This window comes from Lygodium microphyllum, chromosome 2 (genome assembly GCF_053477565.2).
Source record: "Lygodium microphyllum isolate KBCC chromosome 2, Lygodium_microphyllum_v1.1.10, whole genome shotgun sequence".
In the NCBI taxonomy this organism is placed as follows: Eukaryota; Viridiplantae; Streptophyta; class Polypodiopsida; order Schizaeales; family Lygodiaceae; genus Lygodium; species Lygodium microphyllum.
This window is the reverse complement of record NC_141136.1, coordinates 154,061,732-154,083,773: the sequence shown is the minus strand read 5'-3', so window position 1 is coordinate 154,083,773 and position 22,042 is coordinate 154,061,732. Positions and strand designations below refer to the sequence as shown.

General features: G+C 43.7%; 1 protein-coding gene across 5 annotated transcripts in view; it reads right to left on the bottom strand.

The window, feature by feature from the left end:
- MSH6 (MUTS homolog 6) overlaps window positions 1-22,042 on the bottom strand; it is a 112,209-nt gene that overhangs the window by 66,225 nt on the left and 23,942 nt on the right. For all 5 annotated transcript variants that reach the window (XM_087699791.1, XM_087699783.1, XM_087699800.1 and 2 more), the window contains 4 exons: window positions 11,758-11,826; window positions 11,555-11,638; window positions 11,106-11,297; window positions 10,443-11,020 (listed from right to left, as the gene is read on the bottom strand). In XM_087699791.1, the coding sequence (XP_087555917.1) occupies window positions 10,443-11,020; window positions 11,106-11,297; window positions 11,555-11,638; window positions 11,758-11,826 (923 nt within the window). The remainder of the gene's footprint in view (window positions 1-10,442; window positions 11,021-11,105; window positions 11,298-11,554; window positions 11,639-11,757; window positions 11,827-22,042) is intronic.

Below are 22,042 nucleotides of genomic sequence, written 5' to 3'. Positions count from 1 at the left end.
TAAATCAAAGAAGCAAGGGATGCTAAAAATCAATAAAACAGTGGAAAAATACTTGCATTTTTGAAATTTTGATTTGTGTTTTTGATGTTGTCTATGTCCAATGTCGCTTGGACTAGCCAACAGATGCTCGGGAGTCACTTGCACCCTACGCGACAAGGATGGTGTCATTGCTTTTGTTGTGACTGTGTATGCTCAATCACGCCTGCACGCCAACCATCACCACATCTAAACTATCTTTGTCTTGTGAGATGGAAGGATCGAGGTGCAGCTGGGATTCAGTTGACAGTGTGAGAGTGAGAGACAGAGTTGAAGCACGACACCCAAGAGAATAGATTGAATGAGTGTAACCAAAAAGTACAAAGTACAACCCTTAAACCTTAGGGTTGTAGGGGGTGTTCACACCCGACACACACTAAGTGCCCAAATGTGTGTAACATAAGCACATAAGTATATACGACAATAAGACCATAAGTCTGGGGGAAAAAACCTCTCCTACCGAGAGTAAAAAGTGCCCCAGTGTCCTACTGATCACCGACACTCCCATATGAGCGTAGGCGCAAGTGAGGCGTGCGTGAGTCAAATACCCAACAAACCCCCCTGGAGTGAAGAGTGATCAAGAGTACAAGGATCATCCGCCACCAAAGGATATCAAATTTAAAGCATCGCAAAATGCTTCAAATTTGTCACGAGGAAGAGCTTTGGTGAAGATGTCTGCCACATTACTGGTGGTAGGACAATAGACAAGGTTGATATCACCTGCATGTAGCCTCTCTCTGACAAAGTGATAATGGATCTCAATGTGTTTTGTGCGAGCATGAAACACTGGGTTCCGTGCCACTGCAATGGCACTCTAACTGTCAGTGAACAAAGGAGTAGGCTCCGTAACAGATACATCCAAATCAGCTAGCAAGCGTCTAAGCCATACGCATTCAATTGTGGTAGTGAAAGCTGCCTTGTATTCAGCTTCACATGACGATATGGCAACAGTGGATTGTTTCTTGCTAAGCCAAGAAATGCAAGAAGAGCCAAGAAAGAAACAATTGCCACTAGTGGAGTGACGTGTAAGCATGTAACTGCAGTGGTCCCTCCTTGGCATAAAGCAACCCAAGAGAACGAGTACCCTGCAAGTAGCGAAAAACACGCTTGACAGCTTGCCAATGTGACATACGTGGCTGATGCATATACCTGCTCAAAGCTGAAACTGCAAACTGTATGTCTAGCCTAGTATTGCAGAGATAGATAAGACATCCAACTGCACGAGCATATGTATGTATATCAAACAAATCACTGTCATCATGTAATGACAGTTTCAGTCCAAGTTCCATGGGAGTACAAACTGGCTTGCAATCCTGTAAGCCAAACTTCTCAAGAGGCTGCCCAATATACCTTGACTGTGATAGCCCAATACCTCGAGCATTATGTATGAATTGGATGCCCAAGTAGTAATGCAAAACTCCCAAGTCAGACATGTCAAAAGTTTGCTGCAAATTTTGTTTGAATGCTGAAATCTGATCAGCATGTGTTCCAGTGAGCAAAAGGTCATCAACATAAAGACATATAATCAGCATAGATCCCCCTTCTTTACATACGTAAAGGGTAGACTCAGATGAGCTGTTTAGAAACCCCTGACCAAGCAAGAAAGCATCTATTTTTGCATACCAAGCTCTAGGAGCTTGTTTCAAACCATATAGTGCCTTTTTGAGCTTGCATACCAAATGTTCTGAGCCTTCAACTGCAAAACCAATGGGTTGCTGTACATAAACTTCCTCCTAAAGTTCCCCACGTAAAAATGCAATCCTGATATCTAGCTGATGCACCGTCCAACCATAATGTGCAGCCAAAGCAATCATAGACCTGATGGTCGTCATACGGAAAGTAGGAGCAAATGTCTCCTCATAGTCAATGCCCTTTTTCTGTGCGTAGCCTTTAGCTACAAGCCGTGCCTTGTATTTATCAATGGATCCATCTGCTTTCCTTTTTAGTTTGTAGACCCATTTCGTTCCAATGGCTTTCTTCCCCAATGGCAAGGACACCAAATCCCAAGTTTGATTCTTAGTAATAGAATCTAATTCAGCTTGCATAGTTGCCATCCAATGCACACTGTGTTGTGCATCCTCATAACATTCAGACTCTTCATTATCAAAAGTACTTACTGCCATAATAAACTCCATGGTATGTGCTGAATCATGCAAACGAGTTTGCCTTCTTGTACGAGCCAGCCATGGGTGCATCCAAAGGACTATCTTGCATAGTCTGCAAACACCATCTAGGTAGCTGTCTAGCATCCTGACTGTGTGCAAGCTCTTGCTGAATTTCAGTTTCAGCATGATGCTGAATATTCCTATCAACCAATGGCTGAATTTCTGCACTTTCCATAGGAGCACCTGGCTGAACATTAGGTTCATTTTCTGAAGCTCCAACTGAATCACCAAAAGTAATGGGCAGCAGCCCTTCAAAAACATCACGGGCAGCCTGATATGTGTCCAAACCAGCCAAGGATAATTCTGATTTTTCATCAAAAACAACATCCCTGCTGGCAAAAGCCTTCTTTGTAACGGGATCATAGAGTCTGTAGCCTTTGCTCTCATTGCTATATCCCATAAAAATGCACTTAACAGCCTTGTTGTCCAATTTTTTTCTAAGTACCTGTGGAATATGGGCATAGGCAAGACACCCAAAGGTACGAAAGTGACCAACAGAAGGTTTACGGCTGTTCCAAGCCTCAAAAGGTGTGATGGTCTTCAAGGCTTTGGTAGGGCATCTGTTCAAAATATGGCAAGCACACATGACTACTTCTATCCAAAAACTATGAGGCAAGCTCTTTGCCTTCAGCATACATCTAGCCATCTCCATGAGTGACCGATTCTTCCTCTTTGCTACCCCATTCTGCTGTGGAGTATAGGCTGTAGTATACTGAGGGACTATGCCCTTCTGCTGCAAAAAAGAATTCAGCATAGAGGACATGTATTCCCCCCCTCGGTCCGAATGGAGAGTCTTAATCTTGCATCCAGATTAATTTTCAACAAGTGCACTGAAAGCCAAAAATGCATCATACACTTTTGACTTCTTTTTCAAACAGTAGACCCAACAAAAACGTGTAAAGTCATCAATGAATGTCACAAAATAATAACAACCGCCCAATGACATGGTCTGCATAGGCCCACAAACATCTGAATGCACCAACTGCAATCTGGTTGTTGCTCTGAAGGTAACATCACGAGGAAATGAGAACCGATGCATTTTCCCCAAAATGCATCCCTCGCATAAGTGCTCAGGAGGTCTCTCCAAGAGAGGCAATCCATCTAGCATCTGAGTACGCTGCAAAAGCATCAAGCTGCCAAAGTTTACATGCCCCAAACGAGCATGCCATAACTCCGCCTGTATCATAGTAGGAGTAAGAGTGGATGTCAAGTATACCGACTGATCTACTGAAAGAGCATCCAACTCATATAAACCATGACACAAAGATCCTGTCAAGACCAAAGTTATGTGTTCTTTATCTCTAACCATGCAACGGTCATCATCAAATGTGACCTGTAAACCACAACGTGCCAAAGAAGAAATAGAAAGCAATTTCTTCTTGATTCCAGGCACAAACAAAGCATCCCGCAGGCGGAGAATAGAGCCATCAATGGCTCTGAGCTGAATCTCCCCAATACCACGAACAAGGTATGATGCATTATTGGCACACTGTACCGATTTCCCAACGGGAGGTGCACTAACTGAAGCAAACAAATCTCTGCGAGATGTAATATGTCTAGAAGCACCACTGTCAAAGAACCAAGTGTCAGCATCCTCTGTAGAGCTAAGTGCTCTATCGGCCCAAGAGATGTCATAACTGCAAGTGTAAAAACAATAGTCCCCGTCCACAACAAAGGACGCGGACTTACTGGCAGTGCAAGGAGTAGTAGAAACAGACATTCCTAACTCCTTCTTCTTCTCTTTGGCAATGCGCTTCCTGCACTCAGTGATATAGTGGCCGGGCCTCTTACAATAATGACATTTTCCTTTTTTAGCTTGCGTCCCCCCTTGTGTCTGATTCTACGATGTGCCCGAAGTGCCAAAACTCTGTGGAGCATTTTTCACCTTGCTGTTTTTGCCTTTCTGTCTTGCCACAAAAGCCTACTCAGAGACTATACCATCCACACCACTATTTTAACTTGTTTGCTCCTCCTCTAGAAGCAAACTAACCAGCTGAATAAAAGTGAGTGGGTACTCAGCAATCCTCATGGTGAGGTTCAATGCAGCATGAAAAGACAAGTACGAAGGAGGTAAGAAATTCAAGGTGGTGGATATCAACTATGCATCTAAAAAATACTCATCTACATTCATGAGCTGTTCCCTCAAGTCCTGAATCTTATTTAAGTGATCCTACATAGAATCACCCTCATGCATCTTCAGAGTTTCCAACTCTTTTTTCAAGAAAGAGATCCGAGTCTCATTCTTTCCTACAAACATATACTCCAAAGTTAACCATACATCTCGTGAAGAAGATGCCCAATGGATATGAGGTATGATGGACCGCTAAACTGCCAGAGCAATCAGCGACAAGGCCTGTGCATCACGCATATCCCAAGCTTTTTGAGCTGCAGTTCTTGGAGGAAGTGGCTAAGGTGGAGCGGGCTGAGGTCCCCATTGTCCACGTGCGCCATGGGGAGGAGGGGTAACGGGAGCTACAACTCCCGGTCGAGTTTCCTCTCCACTAATATAATCCCATAAATTCTTGGCCACTAATACATTCTTCATCATGAATGACCAAAGCGAATAGTTGTTTCCGTCCAATCTGTCTTCCTTGGATACATACGTAAAGACATCACCTCCCTGATTTGCCATGATGACAAATTTCCAAAGACAAAATGAGCAATGTCAAAGCAATATGGACTGGAAATCTGCAAATTTCCAGAAATTGCAGCAAACACGCTTCTGCAATTAATGTGCAAGGGCGTACTCTGTCAAAAAACTATCTTTTAATGCATGCTTCCCAAGGTGCAAACAGTACACTACAACACTGTTATATCAAAATCCCCAAAATTTTTGCCAAATTTTCTATCAAAACAGTCTTTCTGTGACTGTACCAGCAGTTCATCTGCAACTGTTCTCAAAATACACAAAAGACCCAAAATTTCTGATGATCCAGTCCAGAAATTTACATCAAATTTATCCCACACCTGTGCTGTGCCTGCGGTCCCTGCTGCGTATGAACCTCGTCTGCCAGAAATTGATTCTGGACTAAAATTAAAAATTTTGTTTTTTAAGAAAAACACACCTGACGTGGTCAAGGCAGACGAGCAGACTGATAGGTCTGACGTGGACTGGGCAGGCGGGTGGCCGTTTGGGCAGACGTGATGGAGCTGGCGACGTTTACGGCTAACGTGGACTGGGCAGGCGGGCGGACTGGACAGTCGCGAGTAGTGTTGCAGGTTGCTGGTCGTCAGGCAGGCGGGCTCGATAGTCGCGAGCAGACGTGGAGCAGGCTGACATCTGACGGACAGGACGACAATCGACATCGGCGGCGCCTGGGCTGACGAGGACAGCGCCTTGAACAACGCACTGGTGGAGCTGCGCTGGCAGGTGGCTTTGACCTGGCGAGTAGAGCAGCACGCTGTAACGCTGGCAGACTGACGGGGGCAGGGGCACGCTCAGCAAGCGAGCGGCTCTCTGACGCTGGCGACTGTTGGCGAACAGAACTGACGTGCTGAAGACCAACGACTTGGAGCAAACGCAGAGCAGAGGTGGCTCGGGTGTGGTCAAGACTGCACACTGCAGGCAGGAGCTGAGCTCAGAGCTGTGCTCTGATACCAAATGTGAGATGGAAGGATCGAGGTGCAGCTGGGATTCAGTAGACAGTGTGAGAGTGAGAGACAGAGTTGAAGCACGACACCCAAGAGAATAGACTGAATGAGTGTAACCAAAAAGTACAAAGTACAACCCTTAAACCTTAGGGTTGTAGGGGGTGTTCACACCCAACACACACTAAGTGCCCAAATGTGTGTAACATGAGCACATAAGTACATACGACAATAAGACCATAAGTCTAGGGGAAAAAACGTCTCCTACCGAGAGTAAAAAGTGCCCCAGTGTCCTACTGATCACCGACACTCCCATATGAGCGTAGGCGCAAGTGAGGCGTGCGTGAGTCAAATACCCAACATGTCTAGCCATGTGTTGAGACGTACCGACCACAATCTGCTGCATGCTTCACTTCCACATATGCAAACCTCGACCCCTGTTTGTTTTTCACATCACCTTCCACTTCTCGTTAGCACTCCTTGCGTTTGACCAACACACATTCCTTTTTAACAGGCATGCTTGAATTTGATGTACAACTTGTCTTCTTGCCTTCATGCCATGAAATCATTCACTATTTAAACTTACACACGTGTGATAGGACAGTCATTGACATGCAATTTTAACAGAGTTGGACTTTGGACATGTATGCAATATTTTCAAACCGTGCAATATCCGGCAAAGCTATGTAGGATGGTCAAGCATGTCGATGCTTGATAGAGAGCCATCTGATCAATTGTGTTACACAAATGCCTACCGTTTCTTAGAGGAAAGGTTGGCAGGGTCAAGGACACAAAGCTGGACTGATCAAGAGGAGCATGCATTGAGGATAGAGGGACAAAACAAGGACTGATTGACTGTTGTGTATTAGAGTTTGCAAGGGGGATTTGTTGACTGCAATTATTATGATTGTCAGAAATGGTATCTAAGCACATAGACAATGGCATCTATGAGCCTAGAAACCAATACAAGCTAAGCATCAAATTTTGTACTTCAAAACAAGAGCTCTACAGTATTTGAAAGAAATACTGCAAGGGGCACCAAGATTTGGTGCCAACAATCGTCATATTTTCAGTGTGGAAGCATTCTAGCTTCATTCTTTGCAAGATTTTTTTTGCTAATTTACATTTTAGCTTACTGTACTTTTGTTTGCTAACTTACAATTCGATATTCCACTTGCTAATTAATGTTGCCACTGCCCTTTGGTACATCCAAAAGCTGGTTTCATAATCCCCTCACTATTACATCACCATCTCCTAAGGGGGTGACCATGTAGCTGTCTCGGCTGAGGACAAGTTGCTGTAATTTGATTTCAACAAAGATGTTTCACAAAAATAATGGCTAGGAAGAGGAACAGAAATCCTCACAAGCAAGGCAACCATACTGTGACAATGACTCCATTGATGATCAAAATTAAGAGGAAGTAAATGCATTGCTCAAAGCACAGCTGGCTAGTACAGTGGGTACTTTTCTTCTCCAAGAAAATAAATTATGTTAATAACACCTTGGAGAAAATCCAACCAAGGTAAAACACAAAGTACAAAGAACCTTGTAAAGAGCACCTGAGTATAGTAAATACAATGTTGCATGCACTGGATACTAACACAGCTTACTTACAATCCTCACCTTGCTGAATTTATGCAAGGCCCTTTCTAGAGCTTGCTGGATTACTGAAATTTTGTTGTATGCCTAAGAAAAAAATGAGGTAGTCTAAGCTGCCTGATGAGCTTCATAGGCAGCATTCTCTAACTATGCCTTTTGATAGGCTAACTCCAAAGGTGCCAAAAACCCAAGGATCTCCATTCCAATAGTCCACTTATGGCCAAGGCATTAATTTTCAGCATGAATATTTTGGACAGGCAATTATTCCACAACCTTCTTAACATCAAGGTACTTTGACCATGGTTCAATATTCGAAGGTATTGCTAAAAATGCTTCAGATGATCAAAGCTTGGAACCTCCGCTATTGGCTTTCAATTTTTTACTGTGCAAGGTTTGCAAGGAAATATGTCTGGGGATATGCAACCTCGAATGCATATTGCCATGTATAGTAACTTTGGCATGCAGCAAAACTTCCAAAGTCAAAAGTCTAGAAACATGTCAAGCCCTGAAGAATTGTTTGGTAAGCAAGGAACTAGGGCTGGTGAAGGAAACCCTGCTATGTGTATTGCAAATGTTGGCATGGTACCATCTAGAGCACCATCTCAACAGCCACCTATTCATGATAATCTAGAGCCTAAAGGCAAGGCAAAGGATTACAAGAAAGGTTTGAGTCATTTAGTGCCACTATCAAAGTACACTAAGAAGTATTGTTTGAGTTTCTCCAAAAAAAAAATCATCACTATAACAAAAAAACAAGTGCATCCAACATGGCTCATCAATATAAAATGTGATTATGGTTATAAGTGTAGCAAGAATAATAACGGAAAGTCTAGGAAACATTTTCAGGCTGCCTTTGTGAAAAGAAAAGGACCAAAGCAGCAATCATTATTTCTAAAACACATGAAGCAAAAGGACCTTTATGATGGAAGTTAAGTGCTTTCATTGTGAAGAGCATACCTCTCAAGATTGTCCTTAACTCTTGAGATTTTGCAAGGATATATGACCTATTATTTAGTGATCAAAAACGAGCATATGCTTTGAAGAATGGCTTTCTTACGAATAGAATGCATTGTTGTCTTTGTATCACAAAGCAATTGAGGCCTAAAGGTATGATAGAAAGTCCTTGACCCCCAAATGCAAGGCATAGAAGTATTGATGTTACAATGAAGGTAGAAGATATTTTCTTTCATTGACTAGCTTTGAGACAAGATGCAAATCCTTTTGCGAGGACATGCATTGTATCTCAAAAGATCAAGTTTAACCAACATAAGGCACTAGGTTTGTTGCACTCTTTGCATATTCCAAATAGACTACGTTGACACTGCTATGGATTTCATCTTGAAATCCACATGGAATGATGGGGACCATGGGAGAGCATTGCTTCTGGATACCCACAAGCAATTGTGGCATTTGAATAGTGATATGTTGGTTCCATAAGGAAGCTTTATACGGGTGAGAAAGAAGATCAAGACAAATCACATGGTTAGATTGTTCATGTGAAAAATCTTTAAGTATCATGGCATGCTGCAATCTATCTTAAGTGACATAGATTCATGCATGATGAGCCCATATTGGAGAGGAACAATTGAGCATATGGATACCACTTTGAAGGTTCAAATTATTCACCAATGGATGCAAAGTGGATAGAGAAGGGTGGCTTAGCAAATTCACCTTATTTGTTGCACCTTCACTTAAGGCTAACATTCTAGATGCTTTAAAAATTTGTTTTTGTATCTGTTCACAACAATGTGGGCCTTAGGTGATGCCTGGCAGTGAAGAACTACAAAACATTTGTCTCAGCTTACTATTCTCCAAGTAGCTGCTTCCATAAATTTCCAGAAGATTGGAGACCTTATGGAATTGAACAGGGAGTTCTTTGTAACTTGTTTCATCTTATCATCAGGTGTTTTGGCTAACACAAATTTCAATACTCCAATGGAATTGAACAGGGAGTTCTTTGTAACTTGTTTCATCTTATCATCAGGTGTTTTGGCTAACACAAATTTCAATACTCCAATGGTCCAAAACTTGTAGAGTTTTCATACTTCTTGATAATGCTCCTATAACCTGAGATTTCTAGCGTTCAACACTGCTCTTATGCCCTACAGGCAGCTCCTGCTTTTGCTGACCCTCTTCTTTCTCAAGCCTGCTCTTTTGTAAAACATACAGTAATCAGGTGGCCATCCCTTTCCACCATGTTTGCACAGGTACCTTTCATCAGGGTGGAACAGCCCTGAAAGCTTGTGTGTGGGTAACTTCAATAGTTGCTTGTGCAGTATGGACACCTCGCAAGAGCTGAACCAAGAGACCTGCACACAACTTGCACTCCCCTTAGACACGCTTCCTACAGGCTGCTGCCACACAAGACTTCAGTTGCTGTTTGCAGCTGCATGACTGCTACCCTGGCAGGCCACACAGCTGTTTTCACTCTGTCCATCAGATTGCAAACTTTTCCATCATTGATCACCTATCTGCATGATCCTATAACAACCCATATGACAGCCATCTCTTGCCTCCTCAGGATATAATTTTGTGTTTCAAGTCGCAGGATCGCAAACTCATTAGTACCCAACAGCAGGACAAATCACACAGGAAGAGTTTCATAGCAAAGTAAGAAATACTTATGAACAAAATTGTTTACATCATAGTAATGGAAACAAGGAAATAGAAAGAGAAAACAGAAGCGGAAATCGCAAAAGTCTGGAGTTTCTGGGGATTTCCAGTAACTATAGAGATGAGAAATGTAGAAACAGAAACAGGAACAGAGACGGAACTGGAAACAGAGAAACGGAAGAAATGTGAAGTTTCAAGGCATCCCAGTAACTATGGTTTACCCACCACTCACTACAGGTGTGCTCTAATACTTCTGCCCTGAGTGCCCCAGACCATCCCCACCAAACCAAACTGAAAACTTCATTCAAAACAGTAGATTGCTTACAGCCATCACTTGGCATAAGAAGCCTTCCTCTTTTAGCAAACGATAACATACAAGATCTTCCAGCACACAAATAGCTCTTTTCAGAATTTGATATTAATCATACAACCCTGCTTACCCTGAGGTACTTCCATCAAAGCTGTTCTCCAGAATATCAAGATTTTCCAAAGCTGAGCTATCCAGTACCATGAAAGGCTCTGTATGATCTGCGAAAAGATTAGAAGTACCTAGCCTATGAGCATTATCAGAGACCTCCATTTCCTCAACAGGTAATTGTGATCCAGGTAACACCTCAAATCTGCCAGAGCTGAGTAATCTTTGGTCTAATAACCCATGCCTCAAGTAAGAAATGCAACATCCCAGAGCACAAGTAGCAGCTTTCCCTTTATCACCTGCCTTGAAAAGGATGCGCAAAAGTGCTGGCAGCGATTCCATTTTGCCTTGACACTCCAAATCTTCCCTTACCTCCCTGCTTTCATGCTTTGACCAATAAAAACCCACAACCTCCTCGACAGTCCTTGCCGAATCCCAAAAATCTGAGCCAGGACTAAGATTTGTCACCAATGCACTCCTCGTCTGTTCTCTCAAGGCCTTCTCTGTTGCATTTGCCAGTAGATCACGTGGCTTGACAAGCTCCACAGGCCTTAGAGCTGACAAAACAGATCGCAAACGGGTCCTTGCCATATCATCTTGAAACTGGGATATTCAAGACATCAGCACCCCCAAAATTATGTACTCGACATCCTTCACTGGAAAACACTGGACAACATACCGATATTACCTGACCAAGAATGAATCTGCTTGTTGCAGCATCTAGAAAGCACAATCCTATCATAGAAGATTCAGCCATGCTTCCATTGTCTGGAATCTCGTATGCAGCCATGAGATATGAAGCGTCAGGTGTGGGTCCAAGCATGTTCCTGTCTGTAATAGTTCCTTTTGTAATGACTGCACATATATCCCGTTTCACAACCTGAATCAGTCAATCCAGCAACTTCAACCACTTAAAACTCATTGGAGTCTGCATAGAACACTTAATGCTCCATACTTGTCTGTTTCTGGCAAAATGATAACATGAAAAGTAGTGCTACAGTTTATTTCGGTAACCAATAACCTAAAAAACATTTATGGGAATGCCAATGACTTTGCATAATTCTAACTGTCATTAAAGCAATAGTAGGGAAATCTTAACATCAACTAGATTTTCATCATGGCAAGGAAGGTGAGTGCCTTGTCTTTAGTCCCTGACTTAACATTGCGCTCCTCCAATTGCTGAGGAGTCTCCACTTGCTCCACAACAAGAACCCGGTAGCCCTTAAAAATTGTCAAGCACTTGATAAGATATCAGCCTATGACTCAAGCTCCTACCAGGAAGTCCCAGCTAACAAAAGCATGCATTAACACTTGCAGCACATAACCAGAATTATCCATACCAATCGAGCCAACTTGCCAGCATTTTCTTCGAAATTCTTCTCTGGAAAACCACAATGAGGTTGACCACCCTGCACAGCCGAGTAATACATTAGAGCAGCTTTAGTTGCTAGCCACCACTAATTCATAAAGCTAACAATGATTCACAATTTTCCCTTCAATTGATATGCTAGTCATTTGAAATATACCTTACATTGAGGTGTATATAACTGGAAACAATTTATTAGTTGGGCAAAATGCACATTATGTGAGATCACAATATTCAAAATATCATAAGTTCAATACAGATTTGTAAAACAAACACTAGACAGCAAATTTAGCAACATAGTACATTTCTACAATTTCTCATGAGTATCTCCTCTTTCATTGGCACTGCTTCCATTAATCTTCTCTCTTACTCTTGAGCCCGTATAGGTTATTGTCACTTTTACCATAGCTTTTCATAATGGTCCCCTCATACCCTAACGGTACATTCACATCATACTAATCCATGGCCTAGACCAAAGTGTGGGTACAAACCTATGGAGGAGATTCCTCTTGCTGGCTGAGTCGGATTGGAACTTCGATGTTTGAGCATAGACCCAGTATGAAGACCTGAAATGTGGCGAATCACTTACAAAAGGAATCCCAATTCTCCTTGAGAGACGATCCCATGACCATGAGAGCTCACGGGCAGACCATGCAGTTGGTATGGCACAAGGTCACACCTGTTAGCAGAGTATTTGTCAACTCATGTGTGAATCTGAGCTTGATCTGGGCTGGGCATTTTTTTAGGTATTTTAGGTATTTTTCTTGGGTGGCATTTTATGCCAGTGGAGCATTTTATGCACCAGTCGGCCAACATTAATGTTGCCCGACCAGCATTATTGCTCCCCACTTTTTCAGCCTATTCATACTCAGTGCTCCTCCTCAGTCAGTATCATCATCATCATCATCTTCACCATCTACAGACTCTGTGGAGAGAGGAGCCAGTGCCAGTGCCCACACAGCCAGTGACTCACTATTGTATGCGACTGTCTCGTGTTCAGATATATGGATTCCATTTCCCATGCATACATCTAAGTTCTCATCTATATCGTTTTCTTTTCTCTTTTTGTCTTGTGTTTCAGCAGTTTATTTCAGCACATGTTTATGCTTCCACCGCTGCTCCACTTCTAACATGGTATCAGTTTTCAGGATTTGTGTTTCTGTTGTGTTTTCAGGACTGTTTTGTACCCCTGCTGATCAGACGACTGCTGTCGCAGCCAGGTGACCTGTTTTGGGGCTGTTTTCAGCCTGCGTTTTTTGCAGTCTTCCCGTCACCTACTGCCTACGCACCCTCTGCTACTTGCGTTTTTCATCTGCAGCTGCTGGCGACAGTTTCTACCTGTTTTTCTCCAGTTTACAGCCTGTGTTTTGCTGATTCAGCGTCTCTCGTGGCTGGGGGACTGTTAATTCAGGCCGTTTTTGCTGTTTTCGGCAGTTTTTGACTAATTTTTTGACTTTCTGCAGCAGATTTTGTCTTCTATTGATCAGATTTTGGGTTATATTGCATGTGACCTCTCATTTTCTGCAGTCTCTGCTTGTGTTTTGGCTGTGTTTCCTCTCTAAATTCCATCTCTTCTCTACTTCTCTTCTTATCCTCTCCATATGGCTCCTCCGTGCACTTCCACTAATGATAAGTTACATGGACCTGATTATCTCACATGGAGTGCTGTCATGAAAGCTTGCTTTGTGCAGAAGCGGTTATGGTACATCGTCTGTGGAGCTCTTCCTCGCCCTCTCCGTCCTTTTCCTCTTCCTGAAGACTTTGATGAGGACAACCATGAGGAAGCAGCGCTCACATGGGACTCGGACGATGCCCGTGCTTACTCAGCATTGCTTCGGTGTATTTCTAAAGCGGTCTTACCGGCGGTTACCTCCTGTAGGACATCTCCTGAAGTATGGCAGAAGTTGCAGCAGATGTACGAGGCACCTTCCACCATGCGGGCAGTCACACTTTATGGCCAGCTCCAACAAATGAAGTTTGAGCCAAAAGATACTATTCAGTCTTTTCTTCTTCGTGTTACGCAAGTACAGGACCAGCTTCGGCACATGCAGTCTGCTCTTCCCGAGGCGCATCTCGTCAGGACGGTCCTCTACAAGCTCCCCTTGGAGTTTGATGGAGTGGCCAATGCTTTACGGGCGCAGACATCATCGACTCCTATCAGTTTTACACATATGACCTCGATGCTTCTTGAGCATGAGACATCCTTGAGATTACAAGGGCGGCTTCCGGCACATTATGGAGGCGAGGCTTATGTAGCTTCAGAGAGGGGTAACGGGAAGAAGAAGTCGAAGGCCCAGTGTTACCACTGTGGCAAGAAGGGACATTTGCGGAAGGACTGCAAGACGTTAGCGGCTTCCAGGAAGGAGCAGAAGATAAAGCGGGATGTTGACTCTACCGATGAGTCCTCTCCTTCATCAAACTCCGACTCAGATCCTCCGACCAAGGTGAAGTCCAAGGCGCGGAAGGAATTCTCTTCTTCGGATCGCGGGAAGGGCTTGGTGGCCCCTTCCTCGGCTGCTTTCTAGTGGTGGTAATGAGGTCATCCCTCACGACTCTCTAGTGCCAGAGAGGGAGTGTGAGCGGGTGTTCAGATGGGGTAGCCGGGCCTCATCTATACTTTTCTACAGGTGCACATGTTCCAAAGAGGAGCGTCCCTGACGCATCGACTTCAATCTGGCGGAATCAAATCCTGGAGCTGGAATTGACATCTAGGTTCATGATGAGCTGATTCTCTGACAAAGAGCGGGAGGCTTTCGTCTGGAGATCACATGAGGGGACACTTTGGCGGTCTGGCCAAAGGCGAGGAATCCATGGTCACCTATGTGTCAGAAGTGGAGCAGCGGTGGAAGCATAAACATGTGCTGAAATAAACTGCTGAAACACAAGACAAAAAGAGAAAAGAAAAGAACACGATATAGATGAGAACTCAGATGTATGCACGGGAAATGGAATCCATATATCTGAACACGAGACAGTCGCATACAACAGTGAGTCACTGGCTGCGTGGGCACTGGCACTGGCTCCTCTCTCCACAAAGTCTGCAGATGGTGAAATGAAGTGACTAACTGAGGAGGAGCCACTGAGTATAAATAGGCTGAAAAAGTGGGGAGCAATAATGCTGGTCGGACAGCATTAAAGCTGGCCGACTGGTGCATAAAATGCTCCACTGGCATAAAATGCCACACCAGAAAAAAACCTAAAATACCTAATAAAAATGCCCAGCCCAGATCAAGCTCAGACTCACACATGAGCTGACAAATACTCTGCTAACACCCTCTCTCAGATCATAAGTGATCTGATACAATACAATAGTACAATGAAAAGGGATCAGAAACTATACAACATAGAACCACCAAGTAGAACCATGGATACCCAAGCAGTGGGTGATCAAGCCACCACCAAGGTGCCTCGGAGAGAACTTGATGTCGATGTCGAGTGTACCAAACACCTGAAAATAGAGAAGATCATAGCATGTCTCTGTGTCCATCATCAATGTCTCGCAGGAGCATACAAGACCATCCTGTCAAAAATGCCTCTGAACATAGGTGACCATGGATTCCCCGCCTTCGGCCAGACCGCCAAAGTGTCCCCTCATGTGAGCTCCAGACGAAAGCCTCCCGCTCTCTGTCAGATAACCAGCTCAGCATGAACCTGGATGTCAATCCCAGCTCCAGGATTTGATTCCGCCAGACTGAAGTCGATGCGTCAGGGACGTCCCTCTCTGGAACCTGTGCACCTGTATAAAAATATAGATGAGGCGCGACTGCCCCATCTGAACACCCGCTCACACTCTCTCTCTGGCACAAGAGAGTCGTGAGGGATGACCTCATCACCACCACTAGAAAGCAGCCGAGGAAGGGGCCACCAAGCCCTTCCCGCGATCCAAAGAAGAGGATCCCTTCCACGCCTTGGACTTCACCTTGGCCAGAGGATCAGAATCGAAATCTGATGAAGGAGAGGACTCATCGGTAGAGCCAGCATCCCGCTTCGTCTTCTGCTCCTTCCTGGAAGCCGCTAACTTCTTGCAGTCCTTCCGCAAATGTCCCTCCTTGCCACAGTGGTAACACTGGGCCTTCGACTTCTTCTTCCCGTCACCCCTCTCTGAAGCTACATAAGCCTCACCTCCATAATGTGCCAGAAGCCGCCCCTGTAATTTCAAGGATGTCGCATGGTTGTCCTCATCAAAATCTTCAGGAAGAAGAAAAGGACGGAGAGGTCGAGGAATAGCTCCACAGACGATGTACCATAACCGCTTCTGCACAAACCAAGCTTTCATGACAGCACTCCATGTGAGATAATCAGGTCCATGTAACTTATCATAAGTGGAAGTGCACGGAGGAACCATGGATACCCAAGCAGTGGGTGATCAAGCCAGACCGCCAAAGTGTCCCCTCATGTGAGCTCCAAACGAAAGCCTCCCGCTCTCTATCAGATAACCAGCTCAGCATGAACCTGGAGGTCAATCCCAACTCCAGGATTTGATTCCGACAGACTGAAGTCGATACGTCAGGGACGTCCCTCTCTGGAACCTGTGCACCTGTATAAAAATATAGATGAGGCGCGACTGCCCCATCTGAACACCCGCTCACACTCCCTCTCTGGCACAAGAGAGTCGAAACGGCCTGAAGTAACAGTCACCCAGCCACGAGAGATGCTGAATCAGCAAAATGCAGGCTGTAAACTGGAGAAAAACAAGTAGAAAACTGTCGCCAGCAGCTACAGATGAAAAACGCAGGCAGCAGAGGGTACGTAGGCAGTAGAGGGTGCGGGGGCAGCAGGCGATGGCAAAACTGCAAAAAACGCAGGCTGAAAACAGCCCCAAAACAGGTCGCTTGGCTGCGACAGCAGTCGTCTGATCAGCAGGGGTACAAAACAGTCCTGAAATCAGCAAGAAAACACAGCAGAAACACAAATCCTGAAAACTGATACCATGTCAGAAGTGGAGCAGCGGTGAAAGCATAAACATGTGCTGAAATAAACTGCTGAAACACAAGACAAAAAGAGAAAAGAAAAGAACACGATATAGATGAGAACTCAGATGTATGCACGGGAAATGGAATCCATATATCTGAACACGAGACAGTCGCATACAACAGTGAGTCACTGGCTGCGTGGGCACTGGCACTGGCTCCTCTCTCCACAGAGTCTGCAGATGGTGAAATGAAGTGACTAACTGAGGAGGAGCCACTGAGTATAAATAGGCTGAAAAAGTGGGGAGCAATAATGCTGGTCGGACAGCATTAAAGCTGGCCGACTGGTGCATAAAATGCTCCACTAGCATAAAATGCCACACCAGAAAAAAACCTAAAATACCTAATAAAAATGCCCAGCCCAGATCAAGCTCAAACTCACACATGAGCTGACAAATACTCTGCTAACACTATGTTCAAGGGCATTTTTGACAGGATGGTCTTGTATACTCCTGCGAGACATTGGTGATGGACACAGAGACACGCTATGATCTTCTCTATTTTCAGGTGTTTGGTACGATCGACATCGACATCAGGTTCTCTCCGAGGCACCTTGGTGGTGGCTTGATCACCCACTACTTGGGTATCCATGGTTCTACTTGGTAGTTCTATGTTGTCTAGTTTCTGATCCCTTTTCATTGTACTATTCTATTGTATCAGATCACTCATGATTTGAGAGAGGCGGTTAGCAGAGTATTTGTCAGCTCATGTGTGAGTCTGAGCTTGATCTGGGCTGGGCATTTTTTTAGGTATTTTAGGTATTTTTCTAGTGTGGCATTTTATGCCAGTGGAGCATTTTATGCACCAATCGGCCAACATTAATGCTGTCCGACCAGCATTATTGCTCCCCACTTTTTCAGCCTATTTATACTCAGTGCTCCTCCTCAGTCAGTATCATCATCATCATCATCATCTTCACCATCTGCAGACTCTGTGGAGAGAGGAGCCAGTGCCAGTGCCCACGCAGCCAGTGACTCACTGTTGTATGCGACTGTCTCGTGTTCAGATATATGGATTCCATTTCCCGTGCATACATCTGAGTTCTCATCTGTATCGTTTTCTTTTCTCTTTTTGTCTTGTGTTTCAGCAGTTTATTTCAGCACATGTTTATGCTTCCACCGCTGCTCCACTTCTGACAACACCAAGGGGTCAAGCCTGGTGGTAGGGAACACAATGGCCTTATCAATGCCTGCAGTAGCCTAAAAGCACTGGACACCCAAGGGGGGACCCATTGGATGATCACTATCAATGGGTGGTTCATCCAACTCAATACTCTAGGTTGTCCTAGGTTTACATTCAACCTAATTTGCTGCTGCTTCTGTCCCTCTGCCTCAATCGTTTGCTATCTGTCCACGCTAAGACTGAGGCAACTATGTGATGCCTCAAGTGCAAGAAACATGCATGCACAACCTGAACCAGCCACATGGCATAGTATAATCCATAGAGGGTTAGATCGTTGACTCCACATGGCATAGAGTAAACCATAGAGGGTTTGATTCCTGCCAACTTGAAGACAAATTCAACATCAGCAAATGGAGACCCATCATGTTTTTTACAAACGGTCTCTTTGTACAGAAGTTGATTCATCTCATCTTACGAACATCAAGCAACAGAGGCACATCATATATTTGGGACAGCCTCTTTGAGCCTTTAGCTCAAGGATGCTTCCTTCCTTACCTACCAAAAGCAGTCATACCTAGCAGAATGGAGACCCATCATGCTTTTTACAAACAGTCTCTTTGTAGAGGTTGATTCATCTCGTCTTATGAACATCAAGCAACGGAGGCACATCATGTTTTTGGGACAGTCTCTTTGATCCTTTTAGCTCAAGGATGCACCCTTCCTTACGTTCCAAAAGCAGTCGTACCTAGCAGAATGGATTCATGCAAGATTAGAGCATCCTCACCAACATATTCAAATGTTTGTGGCATCATGACTTCTGCTTCACCTCAAAATTGAGAAAACCTATGATCACATGGATTGGACGTTCTTAGAGTGATTTCCAAAGACAATCAGTTTCTCTAAAACAATGGATTATCAGGGTCTCTATCCTCTATAATCAGCTCACAACCACATTTTATCAAGGAACTCAAAAAAGATTCAACATCTACAAAGAAATGACACAATATGCCCCAAAAGTGCCCTCATTTTCTTTCCGGAGCCCACTAACATATTGAGATCAAAGTCATCACACTGTAGAATCTTTGAGGCAATCCTGAATGAGGATATAGTTGCATGAAACTCTATCTTCTGCCCCAGGAAACAGAATTTCCATTTCTGACTGTTTTCAGTAACAGGAAATGCATTTCTGCAGCATTGAGGGGTAAACAACAGCTATGAATAAAAGATCACATTCCCTTGTCCAGGCTACATCATACATGTGACTTTTCGTACCGTCATCTCCCATCGCTACCTGAGAGCGCACGCATGCACGCACACACTTTTTCGTGAAGATAATTGAATTAAATAGTAAATATTTACATCACACCATCAGGTCATCAAAGAAAACTGACAAAAGTCTACCAAGACTTTAACACAAACAAATCACACAGAAAGGACAATTGGAGTGGAGCGAACAATAGCCAGCCAGGGAGCAGCAATGTTAGAAAGAACCACGTCAGCTGACATCATAGAAGAGATCTGCCATGACACTAAACCACGAACACGGGCCACATGACCATGGATGTCCGATATTGAATCAAAAATAAAGGCATTCCGAGTACACCAAATATACCACTGGGCTGTCCATCTAAGGAAATGGAAAAGGCAGGAATAATCTGAATGCAAAGACAACAGAGAAGGCATCTTTCCCATAATCCACAAACGGGCTGTTATCCAGTGTTGAGTCGCAAAGGACCGCAATCTCTCTCTCTCTCTCTCTCTCTCTCTCTCTCTCTCTCTCGTGAAGATAATTGAATTAAGTAGCAATATTTACATCCAACCGTTAGGTCGGCTAAGAAAAAAGTGTAGACACAAATCACCAAGACTCTAACACACAAATATCACACAGAAAGGACAGCTGGTGTGGAGCAAACGATATCTAGCTAGGGAGTAGCAATGTCTGGAAGAACTAGATCAGCTGAAACCATAGAGGACATGAACATGGATACCCAATGCCGAATCAAAAATAAAGACATTCCAAGTACGCCAAATATACCACAGACTTGTCCATGTAAGGAAATGAAAGAGGCAGGAATAATCTAATTGCAAAGCAGACATAGAAGTTGAAAACAGCCTTCCTTCTTGGAATGGGTGGTGATAACCTGATTTAAGAGTTAATTACAGCAATAAATAAATGCACATAAAATGAAATGCACACTTTACCATAACATTCTTAGATAGTAGACACCCCGTTGGCCCCAAAATTGGCGCCCCTTGCGGTATTTCTTTAGTTTTCATTCAATTGGAAGGAGTACAACTTGAGATTCTTCAATCTTCTCCTACTAACCAATTGCTCTTGCTGTCATAAATGTCCAGCAAGCCTTTTGGGTCATTTGCCCCTTGTTTCACCCAAGACTTCTTCTCCAATTTGACCCTTGGCTGGCCAAATGCTGCCCCAAATCAATTCGGGATGGGCTGGCTCCTGAAATCCCTTGATAATCTTCAATTATCAGCTACTGATTTCAGTCCCTTGAGCCTTCAATCTCTGGCACGAATCCCAAGGTGGCTGCTAAACCCTAATTTCTGCTGTGAATTAGGGTTTACTGTAGAAATTACAGATCAGCCCACCAAAAATAGCCAAGATCTCCTCCGAATGGCTGAGGATTACTGAGAATGGCTGAGCATAGGTTGAAGGAGATGAGAGATTGCTGTAGAGAGAGAAAATTTTGAGATTTGTCGCGAAGAACTGATCAAAATTAGTTATTGCCCTACTGTACCAGCCCCAAACAAATGCACCAACAACAATAGGAGCATCAGAGACTGTGATCTTCAAGAGAAAGTGCATCAGCAGCAATTGTCAGCTTCCCAAGGTCAAGAATATGCAATCTCCATCACCAAAATGGTCTCCAATGGCTAGGAATTGGCCCCAAAAGCTGGCAGCAACAGTCCAACACCTCTTTCCAACAGCTCCAAAATGAAAAAAACGAGATTTTCCTCTCCCTTCAGCCCTATTTAGCCTTTCCCCCACTTGCATGGGAAAGTTTTGCCAAGTGACAACTTTCTTAATCCATTTTCAGCAATTTCCAGCCATTTAAATAATTTTCAGAATTAATTAATTCTGAAAATTAATTCAGCCCTTAATCCATGCCCAAAAAATTGACCTTGCCTATCCAAAAATTAATTGGCTAGGCCATTTGCAAACCAAAGAGATCCCATGTGTTAATTGACCCTTTGACAAGCATTAATCCATTGATTAATGCAAAGTCCCTAGTGTCACCACTGACACTTAATGGCCAATTAATGATCCTAGGGGCAAACTGACACCAAAATTCACCTAGAATCTAACAAGTGTAACTTGTTACAACTTTTGCCTTTAACACCCATCTTTTTCACAAGGTCCTTCGGTCCTCAACTGTGAGAAAGTAGCTTGCACCTCACATATGCAACACATGTGCATCTTTCAATTGCACATTTGATTAATCCTTTAATCAAATGTCAATTAAACATAAGCAAAGCATCAAATTTTCACGTCCACGTGACAAACCACCCCCTTGAAATCCTTGCAATCGTCCTCAATTGCACTATAATGTGTCAAAGCAAACAATACTGCACTGGAATTTTCACAAGGCCTCATAGTTAACACAACATTGGCCACTGCTGACTAACTATCTCATATGCCCACCATTTGCTGAAAATTTCCAGCCAGCATAAACATAGCATAAAGCTCAACAATAGTCCAGAACTGTTGCCAAAAACTCATCGGATGCATCCCAAACTCTTGTTTCTCAACAATGCTGACTACACAACCATAGTAAAGCATAAACTGAGCCGAAACTATGGCTGAATTATCAATGACATTCGTTTACATGCGGCTGTCCATGGAATCAGTTGTAAACTATTAAAAACTGAGCATGATCTAATCATAAACTGATCATGGACTGATATGAGAACTGATCACAAATGGCTGCAAATGTGACTCCAAACTGATCACAAGCTGATGGTGAAAAAAAACTGATCAGAAACTGATGCAAAACTGATCCCAAAGTGATCATAACCTCTTCTCAAACTGATCGAAAACTGAGCTCAAAACTGAGGCAAAAACTCATGCCAAACTCGTCCAAAAACTCATGCATAAGTATAGTCTCAGAGCCGCAGTGACAACCATACTCATATACATGTATCTCACAG